This window comes from Diospyros lotus, chromosome 6 (assembly GCF_014633365.1).
Source record: "Diospyros lotus cultivar Yz01 chromosome 6, ASM1463336v1, whole genome shotgun sequence".
NCBI lineage: Eukaryota > Viridiplantae > Streptophyta > Magnoliopsida > Ericales > Ebenaceae > Diospyros > Diospyros lotus.
Window position 1 is genome coordinate 14,837,108 of NC_068343.1, and position 21,840 is coordinate 14,858,947.

Consider the following 21,840-nt stretch of genomic DNA (forward strand, 5'->3'; position numbering starts at 1 on the left):
ATATTAATACATTAGTAATTATTTCTGCGAGCGCTAGATACAGCTGAAGATGCATGTAAGAATAAATCATAATGAACATACAAAAATACATGTGATAACAATGTGAAACAAGGAAGCTCTGTCCTTAACCCCAAAGTGATATAATGTAGCATGCTCCATCTGCAGTGAACCTATTAGATCAGGATGAGTTATCAAATTTACAAGAAGGATGGTCCCGTAAAATTTTGGTTTGCAGTACCTTTGGCTTTGAGACTCCAGCCTGAACCAACATTCACTTATAAATAATAAATTTTATAAAATTACCTTTTCAGCTTATCCTGAAAGATATGACCCAAAAAGAAGTAAGTTATCTGAAACCAAGGATAAAAGAGGCATAGATAATCCGTTCCTGTTCTCTTGAACCATCTTTCTCCCTTTGTTCTTGATGCGTCCTTACTAGTTTCATTTCATTAGTCTCTCCTCATGTCCCTAAACTGCATGGGATAAGCTAAATAATCCTCCATGTGAATGAAGACACTCAGACCAGCCAAGTACGCAAGAGAAGTGTTCTAGCAGCTCTATTAATTCAGAAAGTCTATTGACTGTAACTCCTTACAAGTAACGTGGCTTTACCTAACTCAATGGTGCATTAGTTATAGCTTAGCTACAGTTAGTTACCTTTTTGTTATTCAGTTTCTCCTTTATTTCATCCTGTATATAAACACAATTTGGTATGATCTTTGTTTATCTGATATCATTCTTTGAATAAACTCTCTAGCCTTTCTTCTCTGTTCTTCCTCTCTCTGTTCATCTCTTAGTTCTCTGTTCTTGCAACAGCAAACTTTTCTCTTGATACTGCGAATTGCTATATGGTATCAGAGCCAAAGAGATCACCATGGCATCAGATCCAGTTAATTTCTCAAACTCAATGTCATGCGATTCAGATCAGAATCTTTCTTCAATACAATCAGGTGTCAATTTTTCATCTCTTGGGAAGGTATTAAATTTCAATCCAATCAACCTTGAATCTGATAATTACCTGTTCTGGAAGGCTCAAATTCTAGCCACAATTCATGCCTTTGATCTCTTATTTCCGATTCCAGAACTACTGATAAATTTGTTCAAGTTGAGTGTTTAGTTGGAAATGTTGAAAAGAAGATAAATGAAGAATATTTAGCCTGGATAAAGTCTGATCAACTTCTTAGTTGATTATTCTCAACTATAACTAAAGAGGTTTTAGCACTAGTAAATCATTGCGAATCTTCAGCTGAGTTGTGGACTGTCTTGAAAAATTTGTATGCTCAACAAACAACTGCCAGGTCTTTTCAATTGAACTCGGGAATGCATAGGTGCACTTTCTGTTAATGATTATATCTTAAAGATCACATCACTGAGCTATGCTTTAGCTGAAATTGGAGAACCAGTTTCTGATAAAGAACAACTCTTCAGAAGGTTCAATATTTGTTATTTATGCATGAACAAAATGAAATCAGCAGAATTCAGCTGGAAATTTGGGAGGAGCCTTTTCTGTCAATGTTGCTGCTGGTTCATTTTCACATAAAAAGAGAGGTGGAGGTAATATGAACAGAGACACTTTAATAGATCTGGAAGAGGTGGAGGAAGATCAGGAAATAAAAGGGCTTATTGTCATTAGCAGATCCATCCTGGTATGTAGATAGTAGAGCAACAAATCACATTACCTCAAACTTGAACAATCTTTCCATTCATTCTAATTATCGTGGTCCTGACAAAGTTACTGTTGGTTGTAAGAGGCTCTCTATTAATCATGTTGGTTGTAGCTTCTTACCTACACACACTCATCCATCTCAAACCCTTTGAAAAATGTTGGTTCTAAGCATTTCTAAGCTTACCCGAGATCATAATATTATAGCTGAATTTCATGATGATTATTGTGTTGTCAAGGACAAGAGATCAGGAGTTGTGCTCCTCAAAGGCAAGGTTAAAGATGGACTGTACCATATTCCTGCTAAAACTCAAGCTCAAGCTTCTTCTGCTGGTCATTCAATCAAATTCAAAATCATCTTCTAATTCCTTTTCAGTTGATTTGAAGTTACTTGCTTGTCATCTAATAAGTCTGAAGCTTTTATTGCTAAGAAAAATTCTATGTTACAACCAGGTTCAACTAATATGTCAACTGATGAAAACAATTGTAATCTCAGGCATGCTGGATTAGGCCACCCTTCTGTGGTTGTAATGCAACAAGTGCTTAATAAACAAACTTACTTTCCTTATTCAATTTTATCACTTCCTTTCTGTGCTCCTTGTAAAAGGGGAAAGCTTATCAGTTGCCTTTTAGTAAGTGCAATATTACTACACATAGTCCCCTAGAATTAAAGTAATCAGGATATTTAGGGACCTGCTCCTTTTGTTTCAACTGAAGGTTATTGTTACTATATCATCTTTGTTGATGCTTATGCTACGTATACCTGGTTGTATCCTCTGAAAACTCAAATTTGAGTCCTTAACCACATTTATTTAGTTTTACAAATTTGCTGAACTACAGTATGCTACCAAAATTATAAGCTTTCAAGCTGATATTGGAGAAGAATATAAAATTTTTCTTCCTTATCTTAAGCAACAGGGTATTTTACCCCAGTTTTCATGTCCTTGTACTCATCAACAACATGGTATACCTAAAAGAAAATCTAGACGTATAGAAGAAATGGGCTTAACCCTTCTTGCCCATGCTCAAATACCTTAAATTCTGGGTACGAGCTTTTCAAATAGCTTAACCTCGTTAATCTGCTTCCTTCATCAGTTCTTCATTTTACTTTTCCATTTTAGAAGTTGTATCACAAGCAACCTGATTATTCTTTCCTTATAACCTTTTGGTTGCACCAGCTTTGCTTATCTTAGACCTTATTCTAGACACAAGTTCAGTTTTCACTCTACCAAATGTGTGTTTCTTGGATATAGCCTGGTTCATCATGGTTATAAGTGTGAATCCTTTTTGGTAGAATATATATTCTCGGCTTAATTCTTTTTAGTACCTCCTCTGTAACTCCAAGTTTTACTGTTTAATACTTGTCTTCCTTCAGTTCATCTTTCTCAGCTTCCCTTCAAGTAGCACAACCATTTGATATTGTTCTTAATTCTCATTCCAACTCATCTCCAGTTAGTTTGCTTCAGCCTCTCATAATTGTTGGTATTTTATGAAGAAAGAAGAAAATGGAAAGGAAAAAAAATATCAAAGCGAAAATCGTATATTTTATTCAATCGTAAACTTCAATTTATACAACTAAAATATAAATTGAAATGAGCATAAAGAGGAGAATAATATGGCATAATATCCAGCCAAAACAACTAACAAACAATGTCAGATATTTGCTAATTTATTGGTTATGGATAATTCTAATTTATTTTGACTTCTTCAAACCACATCAGCAACTACTAAGTCAAAATTCAACACTCCTCCTTAACTTTGAGGCTGCAAATGCAAAGCATTTTAATTTTGGCATGTCTTGGATATAACATATGGGCATTTTATGATTTTATAGTTATGAGGCATAGGTATGGTTATGGGTTTTGGGGCATAGGCATTTTTTTTGGGTATAGGCATTTTTTTTTGGGCATAGGCATGGTTATGGTTTTTTTGAGTAGAGTTAAAATAACTCCTCCTCCTTATGTTGGTCAGCAGCAACTCTAGCTTCTCCTTCTTGTTGTTGTGATCTGCACACAATTGTGATGTGACCTAATTGACCACATTTGTTGCACTTTACATCGGGCCTCCACCAACACTTGTGTTGTGGATGATTGGTTTTTTTGCAGTAAGGGCAAGGTGGATAATTTCCACTATTGTTGTTTCCAGCATTTGCAAGCTTCTTGTTGTGATTCCAAACCTTTTTTTCACCGATGGGCCTTCTTTGTGCCTGGAAAGCTCCTTCGACGGCTCCTGCTATTCTCACAAGCCTTCTTTGTTCTTGAGCCTGTAAAGCATTAAGTAACTCTGCCAAGGAAATGCTTGACAGATCTTTTGCATTTTCTAGAGAAGAGATAGTGACTTCATACCTCTCTGGAAGTGTAACAAGTATTTTTTCAATGATTCTTTGATCAGGAAAATCCTTACCTAACAACCTCACCTTGTTAGCAAGGCTAAGCAACATGTCAGTGTACTCCTTCACAGTTTCTGACTCCTTCATTCTTTGCATTTCAAACTCTCTAATTAAGTTTAACACTTGCATATTCTTCACTCATTCATTGCCTTGGTATTCTTCTTTGAGATGATCCCAAATGGCTTTTGCTGAAGACAAGTTCATAATTTTTGTGAAAATATTGGGAGAAACTGCAGCATACAAGTAGGCCATGACTTTAGCCTTCCTTGTCTTCCTCTCCTTGTGAATCTTTATTTGGTTCACAGTTGGATTGGCTAGCAAATCAGCGACTACGTAATCTTCCTCAACTGCTTCCCAAAGATCTAGTGCCTTGAGATGGACTTTCATTTTAATAACCCATACTTGATAGTTGTCGCCACCAAATATCGGTGTTGCCGGCATTCCGTGACTTGATTCTGCTTCCATCTTTGTAGATTGTTGGCATGAATTTGAGTGTTTGTGAATATGGTTTTTTTTGTTTCTCTCAACTCACAGATCCCTCAAGAAAAATGCTCTGATACCACTTGTTGGTATTTTACGAAGAAATAAGAAAATGGAAAGGAAAAAAAATATCAAAGCGAAAGTCGTATATTTTATTCAATCGTAAACTTCAATTTATACAACTAAAATGTAAATTGAAATGAGCATAAAGAGGAAAATAATATGACATAATATCCAGCCAAAATAACTAACAAACAATATCAGATATTTGCTAATTTATTGGTTATGGATAATCCTAATTTAGTTTGACTTCTTCAAACCACATCAGCAGCTACTAAGTCAAAATTCAACAATAATTCCTCTTCAGTTTCTTCTGCTGTTTCTGTACCTCAACTACCTTTAGACTCTTCTACTGAGTCTAAGTCTTCTTCTTCTCTTCATCCTGTTTCTTCTTTCCATCCCTCACCATCTTCAGTTTTTTCCATCGACCCCATGCAAATTAGATCTAAGAGTGGTATTTTTAAACCTAAGCTATTTCCCCATCATTATCTCTCCACTACTATACTACTAGAACAAAAACATAATCTGTTAAGGAAGCTTTGCTGAGTCCTAAACAGTATCAATCTATGCATGAAGAGTACGCTGCTCTTCAAGCTAACAACACTTGGGAATTGGTTCCTTATTCCTCAGATATGCATTTGATTGGATGTAAGTGGGTTTTTAGGATTAAATATAATCTTGATGGCTCCGTGTTGAAATTCAGGGCTTGTTTAGTTGCCAAAGTGTTTTATCAGACTCCTGTTATTGATTTTTCTGAGACTTATAGTCCTATTATTAAGGCTCCTATTATCAGGGTTCTTCTTACTATGGCTGTCTCTTTTGGTTGGGAAATTACAAGTTGATATAAGTAATGCATTTCATAATGGGAATTTACAAATTGTCTATGTATCAAACTGAAGGTTTTCAGAGTTCTGTTATCCCTCTCATGTTTGTAAGCTGAAGAACGCTCTGTATGGTCTCAAACAGGCCCCTTGTGCCTGGTTTCATAAATTTAAGTCTGCTTTGCACTCTTGGGGCTTTCATAATGATGTTTCTGATGTCTCTTCTTTTGTTAAGCATATTAGGGCAGGAGTCTTGTATGCTTTAGTATATGTTGATGACGTACTTATAACTGGTTATAGTGATCCTTTGGCGTACTCTTTTATTAAAGATTTAGCTTCCACCTTTACTTTGAAGGTTCTTGGATCTCTTAACTATTTTCTTGGCTTTGAGGCTTATAGAGTGATTCTGGTTTGTATCTATCAGTCCAATCTGTTAGTCAAGACTAGGATGCAGGATAGCAAACCTACTTCTACTCCTATTACAGCTGGTGTTTCTTTCAATGAAGAAGGGGATCCCTTTTTCTATAGAACTGTTGGCTCTTTGCAATATCTTACATATACAAGGCCTGAGATTGGTTGCTCTGTTAACAAGTTGAGTCAGTTTCTTGTTTCTCCTAGATAGCAGTATTGGGTTGCTTGTAAATGATTGGTCAGGTATATTGAGGGCGCTATTGGGCTTGGATTGAAATTTAAACTTGCCTCAACACTTGCCCCAAAAGTGTTTACTGATGCAGGCTGTGGTTGTTGTAAACTGACCAGGCGTTCTACAGGTGGTCTTTGTGTTTATTTTGGTTGTATGGAGTTCTAGAAAACAATCTTTCATTGTTCGCTGATGGAGTTGCTGAAGTATTGTGGCTGGAGTCCCTTTTCTCTAAAATTGGTTTTAAGTAGCCTTCTAACTAAGCCTATTATTTGGTGTGACAGACTGCTGCCAAGAGTATAGCCTTCTAAGCCTATTATTATTTGATGTTCACTTCGTTCGAGAGAAGGTTTTTGCTGGGCAAAAAATAGTAAACAAGCCACAAACAAACACGGCCTTGATACCACTAAAAACCTTTAGACCCAACCACAAAGACTCAATCGGAAGCATAAACCATAAACAGAAAACATGCACACAGCAGAAAAAATGAGAAAGTAACACAGAGAGATTTACTGTGGTTCACCCCAAATCGGGGCTACGTCCATGTTGAGCTTTGGTGAGCAGAGTTCACTGCACTATATAAGAAAGGAGATTACACCCTCGGGAAAAATGACTCACAAATACTCTTTGTACATCACTAGTTCTCTAACAAAATGCTTGATAATCACTAATACATATTAGAGGCTCAACCTATCGAATCGAATTAGAAAACAAAGAAGAAAACATATACAGAGCTTTACAGAGCAAAAATGAAGGAACCCACAAGGCACCCCCTCGATTGATCGAGAAACCCTCCCATTTTTCCTCATTTATCTGGCTGTCACTTCAAATCCCGATATGAGAGATAAATAGTAATTTTGGATGGCTAGGATGGAGCTTCATAAAGGTAAGTTGGACGACCAAGGTTAGATCGTACAACAAGATCGATATTCCCACGGAAGAGAGCAATCAGGCGCCATCTGGAGACTAGGATGGTTGCCACATGGCCATCCAACAGGCGCCATAAGGGAGCTCGAGGCTGTCGATCGTGGCCCTCCACTTCCTTGACTCAAAACGGCATCGTTTGATGCTTCACCAATAACAATCTCTACCTTGACTCACACTCTCATATTCGTGTAGCATGCTTCCATTCTCACCTTCATTGCTTGTGTTGGTTTGGATTAACCAACTTCGACATGCAGCAAGCGCAAGCAGTGCTTGAACATAGCTGCAGTCACTACCTTTGTTCCCATGTCAGCTGGATTGTCCTTGGTGGGCACTTTAAGGATAGTAACAGCTCCACCAATTACCCGATCTCTTACAAAATGATATTTTACATCCACATGCTTAGTTCTTTCATGATAAATAAGATTTTTACATAAATAAATAACACTATGGCTATCAGAAAATACCGTGACCTTAACATGTAAGACATGGATTTCCCTTAAGAGACCTTTGTAATACCTCATATTTTTGTGAGATTGCCACGTATTTTAAGTAAGTTTAAAATACCGAAAAATGGGCTTGAAAGGGTAATTAGTTGCCGAATCAGCTGCAGGGAGTGCCCTGGAGCCTAGATGCTTAAGGAAAATGATGTGACATCGTCAAGCATCTCGAGGTATAATTTATGGCACATAAAGAAATTGGATCGGGAACAGTTCCCAGTACAGCTGAAAAGGCAGTTGTGATTTAGGTTGAAATATCGAATTATCGTACGGGGCAATCGAGAAGTTAACGAAACCCCGAGGAAGTTCATATTTGGTATGTAGAGCAACCCTTCAGTAGTTTTTGGAAGAAACAAAAGGGTTTGTAGCCAAAACGAAGATTCGGGCCTAAGTATAGTTTTTCGAAATTGATAGAGAGAGGTCGAAACGATATTTTTTTGAAAATCTTTAAGGGTCAAATGAAAGTTTTAGGACATTTCAAAGGGTTATGAAAGTCTTAGGGGAATTGTTCGGTTTTTGAGCTAGGGGCAAAATCATAATTTTTTGATATTCGGGTAAAAGTGTAATTTACCTAAAAATCAGGGGTTTTAGTGTAATTAGTCCTTTCTTCGGGGACTAAAATGCAATTAAAAATTGGCCTAGGGACCAAGTTGAAAAGGGTCTAAGTGCAATTACCTGAAAAGTTTGGGTCAAAGTATAATTATTGAAACCTTTTTTCCTAGGGGCATGAGAGATTAAGGATAAAGTCTCATGATGACTTTAGAGATAAGATGAAAGTTAATGATGACTTATTTCATAAGATTTGATGAGATTTGATTTGATTTGAATAAGATTTGATTGGATAAGATTTGATTTAGATAAAAAATAATTGCAGAAAATCTAAGAAGATTTGGAATGATTAGAGAATATCTTAGAAGATTTGGAATAATTAGAGAATATTTAGAAGATTTGAAATGATTGGAATATTTTGGAAGATTTACAAAAGATTTGAAATGATTGTGACTTACTTGGTGGCCAAGTTTCGAAACCTATAAATAGGGTGCTCATGGCCAAGGGTTTTCTCATTCTAAATTGTGATAAATTCGTGCTAGACAAGAGTGCTTCGAGCTTAGTGGATAGAGGAGAAGAAGCACTTGCTCAACGCGTGAAGGCGTGTGAGGATGTGGTTTGCTCAGAAGACTTAAGGATTTACACAAATTTTGAGGAATTTTGAAATTAAGTCAAGGTGAGACTCCTATACTCCAAATCCTATTTTTTGTTCTCTTACGTGAGACTACTATTGCATGAAACATGTTTTGAGTAACGTTTTTGTACGCAAAATCATATTGTTCTCTTATATGAAATCATGTTGCATAAATGAAATGTAATTTCTTGAAAAATATATATTGTTGGTTTTCAACTATTGCATTCATAAAATCCGTGTGGCCATACTATTCTACCTTTATGTTGTTGTTCGAGGGCAAAAGTCGGGATATCCCCCGAGAGGAGCTGTGCGTGCGCCATCGAGAAAGCTCTCGTGGGGAAGACTGTGAGTTTAAGGGATAACAGATGTGGTGTTTGAATGAGTTCTATGAGGTCAGGCCGAGGTGATCACATGGTTAGGGACTTCCCAAGAGGCGCTATGCGTGCGCCACTGAGAAAGCTCTCGTTGGAAGAAGTTGACATGTTCATGAGGCACTTCGGAGTAGTCCTCGTTGTTTTCTCATACGTTTTATATCTGTTCATGTATGTATATAAACTGTTTTGGAGTTCTCACTAGAAGGTTCATCTTTTAATTGGACTATGTCCCTGGAATATTCAAACGTTCCAGGTTCGACAAACGGTTCTAAGGGAAAAGAGATGGCTGAAGGATAAGTTCGTTTTGCTGTTTGTAACATGTTTTAGCATATCTTTATGTATGTAAGAGAAATTCAGTTGATGGGAACCTTAGTATGATTTGGTTATGTTGAGGCCTTTGGTTATCGCTTTCGAGAAATGATATCCATGTAATACGTTTGTAAACGTCTTGAACGATTTCTTATATTATAAATAAAGCATTATGGTTGTGTACCATATCAGGTTCAATCGAGCTTCCGCATTTGTAATGATATCACCTATCTTAGCTGTATGATTATCGGGTTTGTTAGGCTGAGAAGGTGAAATTAGGATTGTTGGAAATTTATGTGATGTATGTCAGCGATTGTGATATGGAAAAATTTCTATATTTCTGAAATCCTAAGTTATAACACGCCTAGAAAATTTGGGGTGTTACAACTTTGAAGCCAGATGGCTTCCTTGAAAGCATCAGTAACAACCACATACTCTGCCTCAGTGAAAGATAGAGCAACTAAAGGCTGCAGTTGAGACTTCCAATTGATGCAGTTGCCTCCTAAGGTGAAGAAGAAGGCTGTAGTGGACTTACGGGAATCCCTATCCCCTGCAAAATCTGAGTCTACAAATCCCATTAAGTCAAGAGTATCACCTCTTTTCTCAAAATTTAAACCAACACTTAAGGAATCGTTAATATATTTCAACACATATTTAAAGCCTCCCAATGAATTTTCCCAAGGTTAGACATAAACCTACTGAGTGGAGATATAGAATATGCAAGGTCTGGCCTGGTACTTATCATTGAGTACATTATGGTTCCAATCACATTAGCATATGGTATGTTTTCTATTTTAATAATTTCAGATTCAGAAGATGGACACTGAGATTTAGACAAAATAAATATCCAGCTAAGGGAACATTAATAGGTTTACACTCAGCCATGCCAAATTTTTGTACAATTTTAAACAAGTAGTCATGTTGGTGTATTTTCAAACTGTTTTTACTCTTATTTCTCTAAACTATCATTCCCAAAATTTTCTTAGCAAGTCCTAAGTCTTTCGTGTCAAAATTTGTAATTAACAAAGATTTCAATTCACATATTTTAGACTTAGACTTGCTAATTAACAAAATATTATCTACATACAAAATGAGATAAACAGGGATATCATAAAGCATATAGTAAAAACAACTATCATATTTACTTCCAGTAAAACTAATCTCAACAGTGAAATTATCAAATTTTTTGTACCATTGCCTAGAAGATTGTTTTAATCCATACAATGATTTTTTAAGTAAATAGACATGTTTAGGATGATGAGTGTCAATATATGTAGCAAGTTGTATAAATGAGTTCATCAAGATCACCATGTAGAAATGCAGTTTTGACATCTAATTGTTCAAATTCTAAATCAAAATGCACAACAATAGCAAGCATCATGCGAATAGTTTTGAATTTAACCACAAGTGAAAAAATTTCAGTATAGTCTATTCCTTCCCTTTGTGAAAAACCCTTAACTACTAATCTTGCTTTGTATCTTAAAGGGTCAGAGAGAGACATACCTTCTTTATGCTTGAACAACCACTTACACTTAATCAACTTCTACTTATCAAGCCTTGGGACCAGTTTCCAAGTTTCATTCACCTTTAAAGATACCATCTCATCATCCATGGCTTGTTTCCACTTAGAGCAGTCATGAGAGCTGATAGCCTCTTCATAGCAAGATGGCTCACTGCTTCTCATCTCCATACCTGCTATTAAAGCACAAAAAATTAAGTTTGAGTATGCATATCTAGCAGGAGGTCTAATAGTCCTCCTGGTTTGGTCTTGGGCCAATTGATAATTGCTAAGGTCTTGTTGAGGAGTATCATGCTCCTCAGCCTCAAGGTCATCAGCTTGGGCCTCATGATCACTTCCCTGATCAGAGATTTGTTCTTGGGTTGAGGAATCAACTTGTGTGTTAGGGACTTGAGAAATGAGAGCAGCAGGAAGATCCTGTTGCTCCACCTCAATTTGGGTACTACCACCTATTACAAAGTCATCAAGGATGCTAGGTTTGGGGTCATCTTCAGTGTTACTAAGTTTGCATGGGAAAACTGATTCATTGAATATTACATCCCTACTCATAATTATTTTAACTCCACCTGAATTTCTATCCCATAACCGATAACCCTTGGTCCCATCTTTATACCAAACAAAGACACGTTTAATGGCCCTAGGGTCTAATTTTCCTTCTAATTGGTGAGCATAGGCTTCACACCCAAAGACTCTTAGATAAGTTAAGTTTAATTTTCTCCTAGTCCATGTTTTCTCAGGGCACCTAAGGTTGGTCACTATCAAAGGGCTCCTATTCACTAATTGAGTAGCAGTAGATAAAGCTTCTCCCCAAAAAGTTTTAGGCATTCCAATAATAAATAAAAGGCACCTGACCTTTTTTAATAGGGTTCTATTCATCCTCTTAGCAACTTCATTTTGCTGAGGGATGTTCTTTACTGTCCTATGCCCAAATATGCCATGGGTGTTGCAACATTCATCAAACTCCCTATTGCAAAACTCCAATCCATTGTCTGTTCTTAGAATTTTAATATTTTTATCAGTTTGGTTTTCAATTAAGGTCTTCCATGTTTTAAATTTTTCAAAGGTTTGATCCTTAGTTTTTAGTAAAAATATCCAAACCTTTCTAGTAAAATCATCAACAATGGACAAGAAATATTTGTTACCACCCTGAGAGAGGATTTGGGAAAGACCCTAAAGGCTTACATGTAAGTATTCCAGGCATGCCTTCGCTAGGTGAGTTCTTTTTTGGAAGCTCAACATGTGTTTCTTACCTAGAGTACAAGGTTCATAGAAGCCAAGGAGTTTGCAGACACTAGACCAAGGTAATCTTGGTTTGACAGTGCTTACAGCCCTTTCTGGCTCATATGACAAGTCTTAAATGCCAGAGATCTGTTCTATCAGATTTAGCTACACATGCAGATGATATATGACAATAACCATTCAAGACATATAATCCATGCTTCTTAATACCGGTAATAACCAGATCATCATTTTTGAACACATGGATGAAACCATTTTCAGCTTTATAAAAAAACCCTAATTCATCCAAGGTACCAAGAGAGATCGAATTTCTTTTTAAACCAGGCACATATCTTACATCATTTAACATTCTGATTTTGTTATCATGTAATTTCAGAGAGATATCACCTATACCTTGAATACTAATGAATGATTATTTCCCATATAAACAGTTCTAGTTTCTCTAGTGCTAAAGTTTTGAAACCATTCAATGTTTGGACACATATGAAAAAAGCACATTGAATCCACTATCCATTCATTAGCAGTAGAAGAACATGATACATTTAAAACTTCAGCTAAAGCATTAGAGCTACTAGCAGCTATAGTTGCATTCCCCCATTATTTCTGTTTTTTAATAAAATCATAACAGTATTTCTTGATGTGTCCCTCCTTCTCACAGTGATAACATTTCCATGTAGTTTGCTTTTGTTTTCCCTTCTTTTCTTTTTGTTTACCCTTAGGTCCCAAACCCCTATTCTGATCAGTGTTAAAATCATTGTGCCTTTTTTCAAACTTTCTTTAACAAACAGATTATTACCAAGCCTTTTAGAAGTATGTAATTCTAATTCCATAGCCTTAATTATAGAGATTTCAAGTTCTAAAGTAGGCACAATACCAGTATACTGTAAAGCATGTTAAGCACATTATAATCATCAGATAATGAATTTAACAGTATCATTGCCTCACTCAGTACCCCTTAACAACAATGTAAGTTTAGTAAATTCATCTATATTTTCATCCATAGATTTTGATGCATTCATTTTGAAATTGAATAGCATGCCTTTCAAATAAACTAAATTAGGAGCAGAAACGACAGCATAGAGAGATTCAAGTCTATTCCAAAGATTAAAAGGGTTAGTCATACCGTCTACCTTTCTAATCACAGTATCCCCCAAATGGAGGAATATCAAATTGAATGCCTCCTCACTTATCTCATTGGTCCTAGCATTTTGCTCATTGGACCATTTTTTATCATCTGGCTCCATTGCAATAAGCACTTTATGATTAGAGAGTAAAACTCTCATTTTCTTTTTCCAATTGTTGAAATCTCCTTTCTCATCAAATATTCCGATTTCAAATCGAGTTGTTGTCATCTTTGCCTTGCACGAAGGTATCCTAAGAAAACCCTAAACACTGACAGAGACACACAGTAAACACCCACTAACCGAGACTCTTCAGAAAACCCTAGAGATTCAGACAGGACGATCGGCACGAAGAAAACCCTAGATTTGAACACATCGACTTTGAGAGGATCAAAAACCTAAACAATGCGTATCAAAGAAATGGCTCTGATAGCACTTGCTGGGCAAAAAAAATAGTAAACAAGCCACACACAAACACAGCCTTGATACCACTGAAAACCTTTAGACCCAACCATAGAGACTCAATCGGAAGCATAAACCATAAGCATAAAACATGCACATAGCAAAAAAAAAGAAGAGAAAGTAACACAGAGAGATTTACTGTGGTTTGCGCCAAATCGAGACTACGTCCACGTTGAGCTCTAGTAAGAAGAGCTCACTGCACTATATGAGAAAAGAGATTACACCAACGAGAAAAACGACTCACAAATACTCTCTATACATCACTGGTTCGCTAACAAAATGCCCACTAATCACTAATACAGATTAGTGGCTCAACCTATCGAACCAGAAAACAAAGAAGAAAATATATATAGAGCTTTATAGAGCAAAAACGAAGGAACCCACAAGGCACCCCCTCGACTAATCGAGAAATCCTCCAATTTTTCCTTCTTGCTTTGGCTATCACTTCAAATCCCGATGCGAGAGATAAATAGCAATTCTGGACGGCTGGGATGGAGCTTCATAAGGTAAGTTGGATGGCCAAGATTGGATCGTGCAACACGATCGATATTCCCACGAAAGAGAGCAATCAGGCGCCATCTAGAGGCGAGGATGGTTGTCACGTGGCCATCCAGCAAGCACCATAAGGGAGCCCGAGGTTGCCGATTGTGGCCCTCCACTTCCTTGACTCAAAACGACATCGTTTGATGTTCACCAATAACAATTTTCAATGGTGATGTTGAGGTTTGATATATTCCTTTAGAATATAAAGTGCTGATATCTTCGCAAAGAGTCTTTCTGCTTGTCGATTCCAATTTCTTTGTAGCCTTTCTTCTCTGTACTCTCTCTTTCTCTCTGTGTTCATCTCTTACTTCTCTATTCTTGCAACATAGAACTTTTCTCTTAATACTGTAAAGGGAAATTCTATCCCCGGCCCGTCAAATTACTCTTCACAGCCCACACCATGCAAAATTCTACACTAATTTTAAAATTCTCATTTTAGCCCCATAGCCCACTACCTCCTCCGACCACCCCAACCGTCGCCTCACCTCTCTTTTTCTCCTGCACCACAAACACACATACACACAAACACACCACACACACTCTCCCTCCCTCTCTCTATGCAATGGTTGTGAGCCGTATCAAAGAAAGAGAGAGAGAGAGACAAAGAGTGGGTCGGCTGCCATGCCTGACCCCCCCACACACACACATACACCATATATATATATATATACACACACACACACACACATATATATACACACACACATGATTTCATGGCTGCGGCTGCCATGGCCGACCCACTCTCTGTCTCTCTCTCTCTTTCTGATACGGCTCACGACCATTGCACAGAGAGAGGGAGAGTATGTGGTGTGTTTGTGTGTATATGGTGCGGGAGAAAAAGAGAGGTGAGGCGACGGTCGGGGTGGTCGGAGGAGGTAGTGGGTTGGGGCTAAAATGGAAATTTTAAAATTAGTGTAGAATTTTGCATGGTGTGGGCTGTGAAGAGTAATTTGACGGGCTAGGGATAGAATTTCCCTACTGTAAATTGCTACACAAGTTGTTCATGATAGGGATAGAATTTCCCTACTGTAAATTGCTACACAAGTTGTTCATGATGATTGGAATTGACGATATATTCATTATGTAATGACAATATGTCTGGTTCACATGGTTATTATATCTGTACCTGCTAGTTAATTCCTTTTTATAGTTTCAAGGTGTTTGGGACTTGTATTCTATTCTATTGCATGCTTCGTTTGTTAGGATCGGCATCTTCAGGTCTTGTTGGACTCTGGCCGCCAAGAAATGCTGTATTGTCTTTGCATGAAAACTGTTATAGATCATAAACTACACAGCGCAGCAGGCAGCAGCATGCTGATTGCGTATTCAATGGTCAAGAGAGACTTGTGCTTCCGAGCTCTTTCAACTTTTAGGTGCCTGTTACTAATATGCGTGTATATATCAAATTCGCTAAATGGAAAATTGATAATTTCATACAAAAATCTTTCATCTATAAAATCGGTGGTGGCTTTTGTAATTGATTTTGATTTTTTTCCTTTTCAATATTAACAAAGTCATTTTATTCCTATGAGATTTTGATGGTATTAGCATGATTTCTTATACTCACTGGGTTTGCTCCTAGTTTATGGACAACATTTGGAGCTTGGGATGCCTTCAAAACTGCAGCCTGGTGTTTTGGTGGTTTTCGGGAGTTTCTGGCCGCGAATCTGTATTTGGAATCAAATTTGCTGAAATACTCTTTCCCTTTATTTTTGGCCTTTTCTTTTTCTTTCTTTTTTTTTTAAACAAATTTCCGGTTTTTATTTTTATTTTATAAGAGGTCACGTTTTTTCTTTGCACGGACTTTTTACAATACAACTGTGTGATCAGGTCATGTTCATGCATCTGTGAACCAAAGCAAACAATACTCTTGTTAAACATAATCATTTCAAGACCAATTTAGTTCCTATTTGTTTTTAATTTATATTTTGATAACAAAGTTCACATTCTGCCAAAAGTAATAGTCAAGAGGGAAAATCCATGCTATTCAAAACACAAACACCCTCATCTCAAGCAGGTAATTTTAGCTACTTTGGCGAGGATAATCAAGAACTTTTCTTTCTTTGGCAAAAAATATGATTCCACTTAATAGTTGCAGAACATACACCTTTTTTAATAGTATAAAGAGTTAAATCGGAGTTAAACTGATCTTAACAAAGTTAAACACACTTAAAAGAATCTCGATATGATTTCGTGATAGCATTATGAGTCCCCTTTCGCCCTTTAAACCCAGATATACACATGGTAGAAGACCGCATCACATCAGGACTTAAAAGGGGAGAGAAGAAGCTAGGGGACTCAAATACAAAAACTCTAGCACAAAAATACAACATCCAGCTATCTAGACTACCAAAGTGACAGTACCATAGGTTTTCACCAAAGAGAAAAGATTACATGCGTTTGTGTGGGTAGTTGGCACTAGAGTCCAAACTGCCTGAAGTGGAATAACCATTAGCAATAGGCATGGACAATGAAATAGGCATCTCGGCACATTATTTGGCATTATAAATGGGATTTTGCTCATACATAGCATAGCATCAAGAGAGCTTTGATTTCTCAAAATGTCTGTTTCAATGGTGTTGCCAGCAACTATCTCCGGAAATGAGAGCTCGCTCATTCTCAAAAATTCCTTCAATGGTCTCAGAAATCCCATAAAAACGCCATCGAGATATGTTAAACTTGTTTCTACCAAAGTTCAGGAGACTCACGTTGTACACTCACCGCTTGTGCAGCCACTACATGTTGAAGAATCCACAGGCAGCCCAGACAACTACCAAGTTTCAGATTTTCAATTCGAAGAATACATGAAGAAGAAGGCAATTGACGTGAACAAAGCGCTAGATGAGGCAGTTCCATTACAGGAACCGGTAAAGATTCACGAGGCTATGAGGTACTCTCTTCTTCCTGGGGGAAAGCGTGTAAGACCGGTCCTGTGCATCGCTTCCTGTGAGTTGGTGGGAGGAGATGAGTTGCTGGCGATCCCTATGGCTTGTGCTGTGGAAATGATCCACGCCATGTCACTTATCCACGATGACCTGCCATGCATGGACAACGATGGCCTTCGGAGAGGCAAGCCCTCCAACCACAAGGCTTTTGGCGAAGCCATGGCTATTCTAGCTGGTGATGCTCTCCTTTCCCTTGCTTTCGAGCATGTAGCAGCGAGGACTGTTCATGTTTCACCTGACCGGGTGGTTAGAGCAATTGCTGAACTGGGTTCAGCGGTTGGGTCAGAAGGGCTTGTGGCGGGGCAAGTTGTGGACATTTGTAGTGAAGGGAAGCAAGTGAATTTGAATGAGCTGGAATACATTCATGTGCACAAAACAGCCAAGCTCCTGGAGGCTTCAGTAGTATGTGGGGCGATCATGGGAGGAGGGAATGTGAATGAGGTGGAGAGGCTGAGGAAGTATGCTAGGTGTATTGGGTTGTTGTTTCAGGTGGTTGATGATGTTTTGGATGCCACCAAGTCATCGGAGGAGTTGGGGAAGACTGCAGGGAAGGATTTGGCCACCAATAAGGCGACCTATACGAAGCTGATGGGCCTGGACAAGGCTCAGAAGTTTGCCAGTGAACTCTTGACCAAAGCCATGGAAGAGCTTCACTACTTCGACCCAAAAAAGGCTGCACCACTATATCACTTGGCTAACTACATTGCTCATAGACAAAATTAGTCTATTGTAAGAATTGTTCTCTATTTTGCTTGCTGGAAAGGGGGTGTATAATGTATGTAAAAGTGGAACAAATATTTGTTATCCAGTGCATATAATGCAAGTAATTCTACACATATGCAAGTAATTTTTGTGTAAATTATTTTGTTGAAATTTCTAAAAAACAAGAAAAAAATAAAAGCACAGCCCCAATCATCAAATCCAGTTAAGCTCATATGCACAACCTATGGGAGAAATTGAAAGTTTGCCCTTTAATTTGGGCAAATGCATTGAGCCGATGATATGTACAATTAAACAAGAACTAGATTTCGTTTCAAGGCTAGTATACAGACCTTATCAGTAGCTTACAGTATTAAGCCTTTCTATTATTTCTCTCTCCCGTAGAAATGTAGACAACAAGAGTTGAAGGTCAGATGACTAGCAGGAATTAACCCATCACTTTTGGTCGCCAACCCTCAATCACATCCTGTGTCAATGCCCGTGTTTTGACAAATGAATCCATGGAGAATATGGTCTGCATTTAAAGATTTGTACAAAGGAATAAAAACATATTGGCAAAAAACTATCCACCGTTAGCTGTTCACATAAATTAAGGCATGAAACAATCTGAAATGAGCACTAAATTTTTATGGAAAGACAACATTTTCATGACAGATTGGCAACTAGAACCGATTAAAAACCAAGAGTTCCCATAATACATTAACGAAAGTCTGTGTGTAATGGAGAGGGTAAGCTAAAAAACTTGTAGTATAGTGGAGAGTGTAACTAAAAAAAAACTAATATAAACTTAAAACCTGCAAAATAATATGATGAATGCTTGCAATATACAAGTAAATGTGTCCAAGGCTGGACTTATTTACCTTCATGTAGGACTTCACATAAGGAAGTGAATCTGGAACAGACCAATTTTTGTAGTGCCCCAGTGCAATCTCTAAGTGGTATAGCTTTGGTCCAAGGGACAAGTCTGCAGCAGATACTGCTTTTCCATTCACAAAAGGGCCCTTTTAAACAAGAACAGAGCATAAATATGAGATGCATTCTTTTCTGTTTTACTTCATAAAGAATATAACTCCACCTACAGATTCTTATCTACTATTGGTCCCAAGCCTGAATAAAAGAGGAGGTTGTGTTAAGTAGCCGACAGTCAACATAAAACTCATCAAATAAATAAAATAAATATGAATTCTAAACAAATGAAAAACTGTTTGGTGAGAGACACTTAGGTTTGATATTAAGTATAGGAGTCTTACAAAAGATATAGCAACGGATAGAAATGAATAGAAATCTAGAATTTATGTAGTGGACTACTGGAATAAAAGATTGACATGTTGTAGTTGTGTTCAAAAAGAATATAATAATCAATGTGATGTTTTTAATCTCCCCATGCACTTGGGAAAAAGAGATAATGTTGTAAAGAGATGAACAAATGAACAAAGGACAGCAAGTAGCTGCCAGCAGAAGTTGACTGCCCAAGTATACGACAAACTTTAACGCTATTTTGATAGGATGGGGACAGGTGGATGTTAAGGTGAATAAGCTTCAGTACTTGAAGGCCAATATTATTCCCAAACAAAGAAATAAACATAAGAATGCAAAAAAGAAATAAACATAATCTAATAATGATAATGTCATAACACATGACTCACATTTTCTTTGAGATAATCATTGAAAGCAGTCAGTTCGCCGAGCAATGCTTGCTCTGTTCCATCATTGGGGTCTTTGCTTTTAAGAAAACCAATGAAGGTGGAAAAGATCTTTGATCCACTGCAAAAGAAGATTAAATACATGAAAGCAGTTGTTTCTCACTATATCACAATCAGTTGTTCTGCATTACCTGAGAATGCAATTTGACATCAACTTGAGAAAAACAATGTAATAAAATAGATGACAGGAAATACAATTCTTACAGATGTGCAAAGTTGACAGCTCAGTAAAAGGGAATTCCTAGTACCCGAGACTCCCCATTTTGAGAGGTTAGAAGACAATTCTTTTTTGTACACAATCTTACCCTTGTTTTCTTTTTTTGCAAAGAGATTGTTTCTATAACTTGAACCCATGACCTTTCAGTTACAAAGGAGCAACTTTATGTTTGACAACTCAGTGTACCACGTTATTCTAAATGCTCATTCAATTAACTAAGACACCTAGGTATGTGTTCAGTCACATAATAAGTGGGTGGATGCCAAAAATGTCTACTATTGGTGAAAGTAAAATGTCCAATTTAGATTCTCCAAACTTTTATTAGAAGAGGATCCGAGGCAAATTTTAAAGATACTTATCATGAACATGTGCTACAATATAATTGCCTGCCAACTACATTTCCAAGAAAAACTAAGTTTGATCCTGATTTCCTCTTATTTATACCATATTAGAGATGGGCATTCAAATTCCATTTTCCTTCTTATCTTATTCACTCAAAACTTCTCAAGTCACAAATCCTATTTGCATATTTCAACAAAACATTTGGACATCAATGTGAACACTAAAGTTGTGGCAAACTTCTACTAGGTCAAATCCATGCTCAGTTGGGAGGCTTCTCAACTTGTATTTCAGAGCATCTACAAGCAATAGAAAAACTGAAATTTTCCAGCTCAATGCAGCTCATAAAGCAGCAAAATGCTAACTACTTGTGAAAATCTCAATCATAAACTCCACTCCAAACTCATTTAGCAGCAAGCTCAATGATGTGAGCAAGCATGCACTAAAGGAAACTGAACATACACTGAAGCCTTCTCTGGCGGTGTTGCCAAAGGTGGATTAGGGAACTTCTCTTCCAATGCTTGGGTGATGACATCCGAATCCGCAATCCACTTCTCATCAATTTTTATCACTGGAACTTTACCCTCTGGACTTATCTCCAAGAACCTAGACTCAGAAAATGATAGCGTAAGGTCAAAACCTCGAGCAAGACGAGGTGTTCCCATTGCATATATGGGAAACAGGTAAATCAAAATTAGTTGACATAAGGACCGATTACTATAATTCATTACCACTCTGGTTTTTTGGCCAGATCAACCAGCTTCATGTCATAAGGCAGATGCTTCTCCTCCAGAGTCAGCAAAACCCTTTGCGTAAAGGGGCCTGAAAGAACAATAACACCAAACAATTATAAATCCAAGTTTGGTTCCTGACAAAATACTGGAAAGTAGGAACTGAAGATGAAAACTTTAAGGGACTTACAGTCGCCGAGCTTGTTAGGGGTAGTGAGGGAAGCTTTGACGCAGACCTCGAGGGGGTCGGAGACGGCCGAAGAGGACACGGTGAGGCTCCTCTTGATCGTACGTCGCCTCCTGTGGCCCAAATTTGAGGTCAAAATGGGGCGGCTGCGAGCGAAATGGAGGTTGCCGGCAAGGTTTTCGATGGTTGTCGCAAGAGGCGAGGCAAAGGGATGTAGCCTGGCGGTCGACATTGCCTCCCCGCTGCGGCTCAGCTTCGATTGGATTGCTACCTTTTGTTCTTTGGCCTAAGCGCCGTCAGATATATATATTGATTCTGTTCCTTTTGCCGTTGATGAGTGGACACGCCGACAGTTGAAGCAAAGAATACTAAGATATTACGTGTTGCCCTCGTGGTTTGGGCTGGATATACTTTTACCCCCTTACATTTAATAAAATGTTACAAATAAGCCCCTCAGTCGAAGTGTAATTTATAGACAATAGGCAGTGCGAGTGTCTGTAAATGAACAGAGGCATTACTATGGTCAGTTTAATTTGGATTTGTTTAAGTTTATTTTTACTTATATAAATAAATTTGGATTTAATTTTTAAATTTAATCAATGAATGAGTTAGAATTTGAGTTTTAAGAATGCTTAATTTGTTTCGACTAACATATAAGTTTGTTTAAGTACTCAAATGTTAAAGGTTTGGGCTCATTTGTAAATAAGGGTGACAAAATTACTCGTGTCTCAAATATTCGAGGGGTTCGACTCGAATGGGCACATATAAGAA

General features: G+C 37.5%; 2 protein-coding genes across 3 annotated transcripts; one reads left to right on the forward strand and one right to left on the reverse strand.

The window, feature by feature from the left end:
* Positions 1-416: 416 nt before the first annotated feature.
* Positions 417-17,999, forward strand: LOC127804288 (geranylgeranyl pyrophosphate synthase, chloroplastic-like). Of its 2 annotated transcripts, XM_052341135.1 has the most exons (3): positions 417-597; positions 817-976; positions 16,960-17,999. In XM_052341135.1, exons 2-3 carry the CDS (start codon positions 875-877, stop codon positions 17,893-17,895), a joined length of 1,038 nt encoding a protein of 345 aa, XP_052197095.1. In that variant the 5' UTR covers positions 417-597; positions 817-874; the 3' UTR covers positions 17,896-17,999. The 2 variants fall into 2 exon arrangements, with proteins under 2 accessions (XP_052197095.1, XP_052197093.1); XM_052341133.1 differs by having other exon boundaries at positions 417-976.
* Positions 18,000-18,124: 125 nt separating this feature from the next.
* On the reverse strand, positions 18,125-21,359 carry LOC127804289 (glutathione S-transferase DHAR3, chloroplastic). The gene is made up of 6 exons (XM_052341136.1): positions 21,073-21,359; positions 20,883-20,973; positions 20,614-20,757; positions 19,539-19,656; positions 18,753-18,893; positions 18,125-18,406 (listed from the first exon to the last, which is right to left on the reverse strand). Exons 1-6 carry the CDS (start codon positions 21,299-21,301, stop codon positions 18,320-18,322), a joined length of 810 nt encoding a protein of 269 aa, XP_052197096.1. The 5' UTR covers positions 21,302-21,359; the 3' UTR covers positions 18,125-18,319.
* Positions 21,360-21,840: the final 481 nt, after the last annotated feature.

What these genes read in the sequence shown, in the direction of transcription:
- LOC127804288 (XM_052341133.1), top strand. Translation starts at nt 875, where the DNA reads ATGGCATCAGATCCAGTTAATTTCTCAAACTCAATGTCATGCGATTCA. An exon ending in ATTTTTCATCTCTTGGGAAG is followed by an intron (nt 977 to 16,959) that starts GTATTAAATTTC and finishes CCGCTTGTGCAG; the next exon opens with CCACTACATGTTGAAGAATC.
- LOC127804289 (XM_052341136.1), bottom strand. Translation starts at nt 21,301, where the DNA reads ATGTCGACCGCCAGGCTACATCCCTTTGCCTCGCCTCTTGCGACAACC. An exon ending in CCCTAACAAGCTCGGCGACT is followed by an intron (nt 20,974 to 21,072) that starts GTAAGTCCCTTA and finishes TTGTTCTTTCAG; the next exon opens with GCCCCTTTACGCAAAGGGTT. An exon ending in ATGTGAAGTCCTACATGAAG is followed by an intron (nt 18,407 to 18,752) that starts GTAAATAAGTCC and finishes CTTTAAATGCAG; the next exon opens with ACCATATTCTCCATGGATTC.